Below are 12,418 nucleotides of genomic sequence, written 5' to 3' on the forward strand. Positions count from 1 at the left end.
GACTAGAAAATTAAGTTTGGACAAAAATACAAATGAAATTAGAAAAAATAAATATTGAAAAAGTTGTGCATAAATTAAATAAGTTGGACAAATAAATAAATAAGTTCTAGCAATTGAAAACTTTAGCATGAAAATTTAAACTAGATAAATTTTATATTCCAAAAGTTCCATTTGGAATCCATTTGGAGTGAAAGTTTCATTGGATGCGAGAAAGAGAACTTTTACACAATTGAATAGCCCCACACCCCCCCCCCCCCCCCCCCAAAAAAAAAAAATATTGTTTTTTTCTCTTCCTTTTCTTTTCTTAATTTTCTCTTGTAGAAACTGCTCCAAACAGAGTCATGGTTAAAAATATACACCCAAATAAATAAAATCCGGAAATTTTGAGTTAAATTAAGCTACGGCTTTCTGCTACTTTTACAAGCCATTAAGAGCTGGCCAGAAACCATTAGCATAGATGATGGCTTCTAAATTTACTTAATAAAAGTATATACAAACATATTAACACAAAATCAGCTGAATTGACCTATAATAACCAAACAATAGCTCCTTTAAAGTGATACGGCTGAAATGATGCACCCTGCCCTCATTTCTGACCAAGCTGAAAGGGGAACAATATCCCATCTTTCTTCCTGCTTTCCTTCCAAGCTTCCAGTATTTCACGTGCCGTGGGCATGTTAGATTCATGAGAATCATCTCCAATTGTTAGTGTGTCAAGTTCCAACTCATCAATATCATCTGAGTTTTCATTTAACATATAAGTTGCAAGCTTGTTAGCCAGTTGTTCTGTACCAGTTGCTATCACATCAGCAAAACCATTCCCTCTGATGCAAAGGTTTGTTTCTCCATCGGTGCCACAATCTTGATTTGGTGACAAAGTGAGTGTCTCTGAATCAGTATCAACTTCTTTGTTGGTGCTAGTATGATTAACAGGTAGCGTGTCTAATGTGCAATCACTATCTTTGACAAGAGGGTCCTCACCAGGGTTAAGGTTTTCATGCATCATTCTTACAGAATAGTTTGGGATATTTGCTCCAATATTTTTATCAATTCCTCCATTACTGCCATCCAAGGATGATTTCTCCGAGGCTTCATTGCTCAATGCAATGGAACTTGAGAAGTCTCTCGATGTGGCAGAACCATAGAGAGAGTGCAATGATCTTAACAAGTTTAAGAAAGTGGCCTCTGATGCTACCTCACAATTACCAAGAGCGTCCAACAGTTTCACTATACTATCCTCACTAATCCTTTGTCTATTTTTTTCAAAAAGGTCTGTCCACTGCTCTTCACTGACTTGAAATGGGGCATAAGCCATGGTGTTCACCAGGGTGGCAGCTTTCTCATAATTATGTTGAGCTGTAGCTTGAACTATCATTTCATTGAAGAACAAAGGAGGAGGAACTTCTCCAGCTTCCAAAATAGTCTCAAATGCATGCTCAAGTAGATACCACTGCAGTGTGAAGATAGATGCTGAATTATTTGATTATCCACCCACAACTGAGCTCATATAATAAAAGCATAAAACTAATAACATTAAAAAGAAGAAAAATTAGTTACTATAGTATGACAAGTGATAACTATCTAGGTGATATGAGTTTTATCAAGAACTAAGAGTTCTAATACAATGCATCATGGTACAACAGTTTAATACCTTCAGCAATTTAAAGAAGAAGAAAGAAAAATTGAACCAAAAAAAAAAAATTTATACAGGTACCTTCCCAGCTCTTGATGCTTCCACAAGTAGTGATGCATGTTTACTTAAATCCAGCTGGTACCCAGAGAGAGTCATCTCCCTGTACACATACTCGAAGTATTCCCATTGCAGTGAACTAGCTGATGCCACAAGCATTGAGCTATATGTGTACTTATCCGGGATAAGCACAGTTTCAACACCATTTAGGGAAGTGCAAGAATCAGACTTAGCTCTCTTAACATCTTCAAACAACTCTTTTGCTTTAGAAAACATATCACTCCGACCATAAACTTTCAGCATGGAATTTATGGTCCCTATGTTAGGTGCACAATGGTCTTTCATGTGTTCAAATATAGAGATGCAATCAGCAATATGCCCACCATCCATGGAAGACATTATCATGCCGGTGAAGGTAAACTCCAATGGTTTAGTAAGAGGGAGTTTTCTCATCTTATCAACCTGCATGCATTTTTCAACAAAGAATGAACTCTCTGGTCTATCAAAACGTAGAAGAAAATCATTATTTCATCCTAGAAGCAGAGATGCCAAGCAATCCAGCTTTTGAGAAATACTGCAACATTTATCAAGATCCAGCATAAGTAAGAAACATCTAAACATCAATGTATGTCATCCATCAGACACAGGTAGTGGTTTTCATATGATTATAGGTGCTCTTTTCTTGATCACATGTGGTATTTGCCAATATCTTGGTCATTTGACAAAGGAGCATTACATTGGCTTTGAAGCAGCTGCATGGTACTTGCATTTTGTAGACGTGGTTCAGTTATTCCTATTTGTCTATATCTATTGGTGGGGAGGTATATGAAGGAACGAAAGAGTGGATTGAGGAATGAAAGCAGAGAGCCGGGCTTTTCCACAAAATTACTGTAGCTTTTTTTTTTTAAAAAATTATTTAAAAAAAAAAAAAAGAATTACTGCAGCTGTTGCACTCCCTTTGATTATCATATAAAAAAAGTCTCTTCCACTTTCCAAATGAATCTCTCTTTATCATACTATTACAAAGATCTTTAAATAACAAGTCAGTTTTTAAATGCATTGATCTATTACACGCTTCCCATATCCAATGCCCCACATAAAGAACTTGTAAGTTGTAAGAAGGTACAAATTTCTTTTTGTATCTTCTCACAAGAAGTGTGAATAATTATAGTATTTATTACTTTAACTGTGGTGTCGAGTGCTAGAGCTTTCATCGTGATTTGCAAAAGGATAAGTAATATGAAAAATTTCTCCTTTTCCCAATCTCATAGCAAATTAACAAGGGAAGAAGAAAATTATTTCAAAAGGAGAATCTAGTGAAAACACTAATCAAAATGTGGCACACAAACTTCAAAGGAACATGTGAGGATTGATATATAAATACGAATTAACATGAAAATGTTATAGCGATAAACCAACTCTACCAAATGCATAGGAACACAATTTAAATAAATGCTCCCTTGATTCTACCTTATCTTACACAAATAGTCTTCAAATTGATCATGGTAGAAATCAAATGAAGAAGAAAAAGTCAGGCTCATTAAAACTATGCAAAATTATAGTCAAATAAGTTATATCTATAGACGGGTAAGACATTATTAAAACAGAACAAATTACATCCAGTCACCACAGATCCAAAAGTCCACAGACTCAGACACTAACCTCTACCAAAGCGTCTTGCCACCTCCCATTGTTGCAAAGGCAGCAAGCTAGCTCATAATAAACACTGGCTACTCCAACCACTCCCCTTTGTTCCATACCCCTGACTGCCTCCACTGCTTCATCTACTTTACCTTCCTCCCAAAAAGCTCTAACAAGAACTGGAAGTCAGACATCAAAGATGCATTAGCGACCACACAACAAAACCAATCACAGAAAAGGGACGGCTAAAATCACCTTTGTAAGTAAGCGCCCTTGGAGCTTCCCCACTTTTCTTCATCTTTCTGAAGTACTCATGGACAAGGTCATACTTTCCGGATTGCAGCATTACCTTTCAATAAGCAGCTCCTGTAAGGCTTGAATACAAATATGAATTGAGGATAAACAACATCTGGCATGTGAATTACTTTTTCCTAGTTAGATGACTTGGAACACAAACCCTAACTTCTGATTATGTTTATGGAAAAAATAAAACACCAATTCATCATATACTGATAAATGGTATTTTGACTACTCAGCCAAAAACATATCTCACAACTGCACAGGTGCAATAGCATTATTACATTACAAATCAATACCCACCAGATTATTTATTTTTTTGACAAGTAATACCCATGAGATCTATTATAATATGTAACAGATCACTTCATATATCATACTAACACATTTCCATCACCCAACTTATATCCAAATACTAAATTGTATTTTGACTACTCAACCAAAAATATACAAAAGTAAAGGGTTCATTTTATCTTTCATTAGTAAGTTACACACGAGCTTGATTGGTTTTGAACTCACAACCTCACCCTCCACCTTGCTATTACAAGGGAAGAAGGTGCGAATTGAGCTAGAGTTTATTGGTGAGGGTTTGATATCACTTACTAGCGCCACATCTGACAAAAGCTTATAGCAAGAAAATATTCAAATATAAGACACTTATGGTGTTTATTTTTCTTCTTATGCTTTCCACCTCAAAGACCATATCGTGTTGCTCTAGTAACTTAGGCTGTTAGGTTCCCAACCAACAAAGACCATGCTTGAAATATTCTATGCCAATATGCCATGATTCATTATTACCTCCATTGCAAGTCCATAGCTTGCTCCATCAGGCTTGAGACCACTCTTTCTCAACTGCTCAAAAACCCAAGACATGCCCTTCCACTGGTGCGATGAAACACAACCATTCAAGACCTAGGAATCAAATCAAAAAAGATGGAGTTATGTTATCATTAATGTATGTCAGGAATTTTGAGCCATCTAAATAATTATGCCCTCTTACCGCATTATATATAACAACATCAGGTTCAAGCATTGGGTCCCAGTTCCTCCGTGCATTTTTTATTTTCTTAGAAGGTTTCTGTCTCATGCATTCGATAATGCTAATCAGCTCTTTCACATGACCCGCTTGACCAAGAGTCACAGCAATGCTGTGGTATGCAGCCATATCAGGATATAAATGGCAATCTCCCTGAATCACTTTTAAGAGTAAGAATTCATCAAGTAACATGATATAAACATTCAAAAAGAAAACTCCATGTACAAACAGAACATATTTAGTTGACTATTACACGCATGAGCTTGAAAACGCGAAGAGCTTCTTGGGGCCTCCTTGCCTTCCCAAGAACTGCCAAGAGTTTCGTGTAAACAAACCTACAAAAAGAGTCAAATTTCTTCATAGGACAAAAACTTGAGAGCTCAACTAATTTGTCCTCACCAATTCAAACAGTTATAATTCTTCATTCATGAAAGCATTAAAAGTTAAAACCCAACACAAATTACCTGCTCTTATAGCGTTTATGTTCCTTATCATTGTACACCCATTCCACAGCAGACAAAGCTTGCTTCCATTGACCCTTATTCCCAAGACCTCCAACAATCTTAAGCAACTGTTTCTCAGTGAACTGCAATCCTGATTGCTTCATCATTCTCGAAAACTTCCAGTCCCTCATAGTAATCTCCCTAGCACTTAGCCTACACCACAAGCCCTCATTACCCTCATAGACCAAAACAAAAAAGCAAAGTACACGGTTGGTCCCTAAACTTTAGCCATTGAGTAATTTTAGTCCCTAAAGTTTAAGGTTGTTAGATTAAATGATCAAATTTACCGTTTCCTAACAGTTTATCATGGTATTAGAGCAAAAGTTCTTATCGGTAATTTATCAAAAGTAATCGCTTTTAGTCCCTAACAAACTTAAAAGTGATCATCTTTGGCCAAAATTAAATAAAAAATTAAACAAAACCCAAATTGCATAAACTTCCATACCACCAATTTATATCAAAAACAAAGATTGAAACACAAACCTTTCAACAAGAAACCGAATGACCTCGGCCTCATTGCGCCGCCGGTTTGCTGGGTTCCACACTCTGTTTTCACCATCCAACCACTCTTCTTTGATTAGAATATCATCATCCAAAACCCACTGTAACTCCACGAGCTTTCGCTCCTCAAACATTTCTCTCAATTCACGCAGCTTCTCCTTCTTGAGCTTCCCTCCACTGTACTCAGTACTCTCACTGGAAACCTCTCTGAGCCCAACTCTTTCCAGCCTCTCCCATGGCTTCCCCACCATCAAAGCCACGGTGCTCTCACGTGTCTCTGCCTTTATCGCCTTGGTGAATTCCTTGTACTCGTGTTTGATGGTTTGGAAGTGGGTTTCTTCTTCCAGGGCCTGCTTCTCTGACTCAGAGAGTGGTGGGGTTTGGGATTGTTTGGAGAGGCGGTTCAATTTGCGGTTGTGTTTTTGGATTTGTTTCTTGCGGAGGATGTGAACGATTTTGGGAGTTGGGTGGACGCCCTGCTGGATGAGCTTGCGTTTGATTTTGTCGGTGTCTGGTTCGAATTTGGGAGTGGGAAGTGAAGGGGAACCATGTACAGCTTCCATGGTGGAAGTGGTACTAAGACAGCAAGAGCGTCTATGAGAAAAAGATAAGAGAATTGCGGGACGTATTTGTAAAGAGGCATTGTTGAAAATTTTGATGATTTTTTTTAAGTGAAAAATAAAATCAGTAATAAGATTTAGGGAAAGTTTTGCTGCATTGCACGAGATTTTTGAGAGTTTTTTTTACTGAAAATATAATAAATAAAGGTAAAAGTTAGCTGAAATAGTATATAATAAAATCTATTAATAGTAGTAAAAAGTGTAGTAAAATTCATAAATAGTAGCAAAAATAGGTTGAATAATAAAATAAGTTGGCAAAAATTATTTTTGCCAAACATTCACTTAGGATCTATTTGGGATCCGTTTATTTTGCTAAAAGTACTGTAGATAAAGGTATTAGTTAGCTGAAATAGTACAGTGTGACCCATGAATAATTGAATAGTACCAAAAATTGCAGTGAGGCAATGAATAATAGAAAAAATAAGCTGAATAGTAAAATAAGTTAGCAAAATTAATCATGCCAAACATACGCTTTTAGTGTAAGCCAAATCCTTTAATAGTATGATTATTTTTTTATAATAAAGTATATTAGATTTTCTAAATTAAATTATTTATATTTATTGTTTGAATGATTCTTGTGCATGCCCAAATATGGCTATTGGGCCTAGAAGGAATTTGGACTCACAATCTATTTGTGTTACGGGCTTTTGGATTTCCTACAATGGGGGATACTATGCTCGGCAGCCCATCTACCCAAGTCCCCTGTGCTCTTAGGACCACTCTTCCCCTCTTTCCAAGATGTTGACTTCCTCTCCTTAGTCTCTGCTCTCCAGAATTGCCAACCACTTTAACTGAATATTCCTTGCATATTTATAACCAAAGTTAATGGAATGACCATGATCATTTTCCTGGTGGGTGGAAGGAGAGGTCCAATATTATCTCCCCTAAGTGGATGTTTATTTGGGAGTGGGGGAAGGTGACAGTGGCATTGGAACTAGCTCCACCGCTAGACTTGATGCTCGGCAGGGACATTCCCTAGGCAACAGAAGGAAAGTCCAAACCATTTCACTTAAGTGGATGTTTGGTGATGAGTGGGAGAAGGTGATAGTGGCGTTGGAACCAGCTCCGCCAGCAGGTCTATGCTCGGCAGCGGCATCCCCTAGGTGATGCTATGCATTCCGAGTTCAACGTGCTCGGAAGATATACCTGTCGGAGGCAGCAAGCCTTCACCCTCGCCTCATTAAATGTCGTGCCGTGAGTGTTTTTACACGTAATCAGTGTAAGATTTTCACACATGTCATTATCTTCATGGGCCTCTGAGTAAGTGGGCTTGAAGGGGGGAGACTCCCGTACAATTCTATATATATATATATATATATATTATTTGAAAATGTTTTAAATTTTTTAAGTTAATTTTTTTTAGAGAGAGTTTCAACTTATGATATCCTGATGATAGTTCTTTATCATCAGACCAAAACACCAATCGGCTTTCGATGTAGGCGGAGATTGAACTCACAATGCATTTCAAGGAAATATAATGCATTTTATATTATGGTTTTACTAATGTATACCCTCAAGGCATATGTTAGTAAATCATTTTAAGAAATTTTTTATTACGAATTGAAAAAGCTGCCATTTTGACAGTTTTTTCAATTCCCAATAAATTTTTTCCTAAAATGAATTATTAATATATGCCCTGAGGTTATACATGAACCAGACCTTTTATATTAAATTATTATATAAGGCAAAATATTTAGTAAATAATGTAATATGTAGTTAGAATTTATTTATACTTTTATAGTACTTCTTACGAACAGTTTATCATCTATACATCTTAAACAACCTAAAGAATAAGAAAATATAAGTAAATTCATCATTTATATTACAAAAAAATATAAAACTTTAATAATATAAGAAAAATGTAATTTTATCAAGAATTTACCACTTTACTTTAAGAATATGACATAATATTCAATAAAGCAACTCCTTGTTCTACAAAAACCTCTCATCCCAAACTATTACCAAAGTCGACAAAAATTAACCAAAGTGGACCGAAAATAAGCCAAATGGATTGGACAGAACCAAAATGGATAGAATGGACTGAAAATAGACTGAAATAAAATGAATAGACTTAAGTGGACCGAAATAAACTAAGTAGACACAATGGACCAAATTGGACTAAACTAGACCAAAATGGACCATATTTTCCAAATGGACCACTCTGGACCAAAGGGGACCAAAATGAACTGAAATGTTATGCTGATGTGGTTTAACATGAGCGTATTAATAATAAATACTGCGATTCAATTTTTGGATATTATATAAATGAATTTTAGTATATATTTGTAAAGGTCTTGCTTTTCAAAAAAAAAATCGAGATATAAGAAAACTATTTTACTAGATAAATTTTTTATAAGAACCTGTTTGGTATAATAGTTTTTTTTTTTTTAAGTATTATTTAGCAAAAAATGGCCTAACATCAGTTCAATGATTGAGTGGCAGATTTAAAGAGAATTTGCTATAAATTCGAAAGTGTCAAGTTTCATCCTCCACCATAGTATGGCCATGGAGATTTCACTTTTCAATTTGTCTCATGGTCAAAGAATAAAATAGTTTAGTAAAATACTAAACACCGCATCCTAATATCAAGAAAAACAAAAAGGTTGAAAGGAATTTTTAATATATATTGTAAGGTTACAATTTGCACCAAAATCCAAAAGTAAGAATGGGATAGGCCCAAAAAGCTTAATACAATGAAATTTGTAGATAGTGGGTTTGAAATCTAGGTTCTAGTGATGTTAAATAACAAAAATGATGGGCTAAATTGCAACATCATGCACATTGGATTGTTTATGTAACAGAAATTATCCTCGGACTCAAGACGAGGATGATTGATATTATCTTTCACTCTTTCAAAGACAGATTACAATTATGGATGCTAACGTGTACAATGTTTTCTCCCTTTCTTCTCCGATCTCCTTTCCTGAATGTTCCCTCCTCCTTTTATATCATCCTCCCTCTTCTCCCCCTCTTCCACGTATGGATCAAATTATTAGTTTAGATACTTGTCACATCTACCCATCTCTGAAATCTTTAGAGGCAACTGTAAGGCTGAACCCTAATGCTCAGACATCACTTCCCCATTAATGCGGCCAGAGAGATAACTACAGAGCATTCAATGCGGTGGTAACAACTTTATCTTAGATATTTCATAACCCTTTTTCTTATCTTGTACATCCACCATGTCTACCCTTACTTATAGGATTTCCTAGAATATCGCTTTTGGACGCCAGACAACCCTTTCCTACCTTGGCTTTACATAGCCGAGGACATACTCTTCCTCGGACCACCTTCTTAGATAACCTTGATTAGACCTCGCTTCTTTATCCATCAGTACTGCCTCTTAAGGTTAATATTCTCATATCCTCGGACCATTCAGTGTCCTCGGATTGAGCCTCTAGCCCAATACGTATTCCTGGGCCCATTGACACACACACACACATACACACTTCATAATTACTTATTTTTCAATAAAATACTTATTGAATTCCTTCGAAAATTATGAAGTTTTTTAACACAGTTTAAGACTAAAATCTATTGTTATAAAGTCATGGAGCGATAGCGATCATAATTAATAATATTCGAGATATCACTGAATATGTATGTGTTTTATTTGGTTCAAAATTTTAAAAAGTATTTTTAGAAAGTGGTATAAAAAAGGAAATGAAAAGGAAAATAATCTACATAGACACATGTAACTAATTAAGATATTATTCAATGAAAAAAAAATCAAGAATAAAAGAACGGCTATATATGTTGAGTTGTCTCTTTTATTATATTTCAATTTTCATACTTTAAAAATATAATATACATACAAGCATGTAACGTATGATAAGAAAATTTAATCATTCAAATAATAGAAAATCTCAATATATCAAAAAAAATTTAAAGTACAATAAAAAAAATGAAAATAGTGATATTTAATGTAATAATAAAACATGTAACTAAAAATATTCTGTAAGTGCACAATTGCACCTGGACCCAAAGACTATTATGGGCTCAGGCCCAATGAGCCTTAAACAATGAAATTTATAGAGTGTAGGCTTGAAATCTAGATTAGAAGTACTGAGAATTTGATAACAGGCTATGGTGTGCAAACACTTGTAAATAATGAATGATAATTGCAAATAGACCTCCTCGGACGTTAGCCGAGGACTACTTCTGTATTATTTCTCTTTTTTTCTTAAAGATTACAATTCTTAATTTCTTTCTTGGTTACTGACTGATCTCCCCTTTTTTTCTTTGGCCTTCACCCCCCTTAAATACTTCTTTTCCTGATGTTTTATCCACGTGTTGCTCAAACTCCCTCCCCTCTAGATATTTCTTCTCTTAGTGCCTTTGAATAGTGACCAGAAGTTTCAGTTCTACTGTTCAAGGGTCACTTCCCCATTAATGCGGCCAGGGAGGTAGGTGCAGAGGCTTTAATGTGGAGGTGGCAGCCTTTGCTCATGATATTTTTCTAACATCGGTGTATCTAGAAGGTTCAGGGTTTCTCCCTCTTAACCAACAGTCTTTCCGGAATTCTGCCTTGGCCTTCGTAGCGAATCTCCGTGTTCTCTTGGGTCTGTCCGAGGAGAAACTGACCCTCGGATGTGTCCTCGGACTCTCGGCGTATGGGCTAATTTGTAGTACTAACAAATTCTTAACTCAAGAACAGATCAGCCCTCCTTACTAGAGCCCAAAGGCCCAAATGCCCGCTGGGGTCTTTTTACTCCCCACATATTCATTTTAATAATTTTATTGTTGAATATAATGACATTCACATACCTAAACAAAATGAATAATTATATTATCAATAAAATATTATGATTCAGTTAAGTTGAAATATTTTCATACAAATATACTACAAAAAATGTCGATTACACAATTTATAAATTTTTTAACTAAAAAAAAAAAATCGTATATATTTTTTAGGATATTATTATTTCATATTCTAAACATAAGTTTTTTTTTTAATATAAAATGTATGTACATATAACTTATGGTATAATAAGTGTATTTTATTGCTATGGTGATTGGTGAAGGTACATGTTTATAAGATTTTTTTTTGGAGTTTAGAGGACTCTTTTTGAGGTGTTCTTCAAACTAACCATTTATATATTTTATCTATTTATTAAAAAAGAGTATGGACACAACAATTTTATTATGGAAAATGCTAACGGATGCCTTTAGGGTAATGGTTAACAATCCATTTTTTTTAAAAAATTATGAAAAAAGAAAAAAAATAATACTGTTGTGATAGCTTTTTTTTCATTTCTCATAAAAATTGTGTCAAAACTTTCCTAAAATAGATTGTTAACCATTATCCTAAGGGTACTCGTTAGCATGACCATTTTACTATTATAGAGGGCTAAACATGCTAAGCAATTCTTCATATCATAACAAAACTTATTTTGTGTGTGCCTGGATTATTTTAATTACTTTAAAATTTATTTGAGTATGTATAACTTTTTTTAAATTTCACCTTGTTTAAGTATAATTGTTATTTATACACAATTTCAACTTGTATTGAACAAAACTGATTTGGCGCCGATGAACCGATTGGATTTCACCACCCTCGAACCACTAAAGGAGGATGTTAATGGTACTTGGGGTGATAGTTGAAGGAGATATGAGCTTTTCGATGTCATCTAGTACCACTGTTAACAGAAGATTTAAGATTATGACAAAGACCACACTGACCAATGATACACACACACTTCAACACAACCCTACCCCGAATGATTTGGATGAATCAACCCAAATCTGCTACTTCTTCAATTAATCAACCCAACATTAGCCCAAATATGCTTCTTCTTCAACCAAGTGAACCCAACATTAGCCCATATTTGTTGATTTGTTGTATGAATAATAGGTTTGAAATCTCTCTCTCTCTCTCTCTCATGTGAAAGAGGCCACCAGGCACCAACTACCATATCGATGAAAACTGCCACCGATGTTGGCATGTTGCTAGAATACCAATAGGTGATGCGAAGACAATTTGCGTTTTTAAGAAATTAAGGTTGGCAGGGTAGCCCAAAAAACCATTCCAAACCCAACCGCACAGACCAATGAACACTCCTCTTTTTTTTTAAAATTTTTTTTTAAGATAATTAAAATATATTGCAAACACTGCAGTTCAAACTCTTTT

General features: G+C 35.2%; 1 protein-coding gene across 1 annotated transcript; it reads right to left on the reverse strand.

Annotated features, from left to right (window-relative positions):
* Positions 1 to 308: 308 nt before the first annotated feature.
* LOC142624454 (pentatricopeptide repeat-containing protein At5g67570, chloroplastic) lies at positions 309 to 6,274 on the reverse strand. The gene is made up of 9 exons (XM_075798023.1): positions 5,651 to 6,274; positions 5,129 to 5,320; positions 4,918 to 4,999; positions 4,629 to 4,817; positions 4,427 to 4,540; positions 3,587 to 3,680; positions 3,353 to 3,510; positions 1,715 to 2,152; positions 309 to 1,450 (listed from the first exon to the last, which is right to left on the reverse strand). Exons 1-9 carry the CDS (start codon positions 6,229 to 6,231, stop codon positions 587 to 589), a joined length of 2,712 nt encoding a protein of 903 aa, XP_075654138.1. The 5' UTR covers positions 6,232 to 6,274; the 3' UTR covers positions 309 to 586.
* Positions 6,275 to 12,418: the final 6,144 nt, after the last annotated feature.

Source organism: Castanea sativa, chromosome 2 (assembly GCF_040712315.1).
Source record: "Castanea sativa cultivar Marrone di Chiusa Pesio chromosome 2, ASM4071231v1".
Lineage (NCBI taxonomy): Eukaryota > Viridiplantae > Streptophyta > Magnoliopsida > Fagales > Fagaceae > Castanea > Castanea sativa.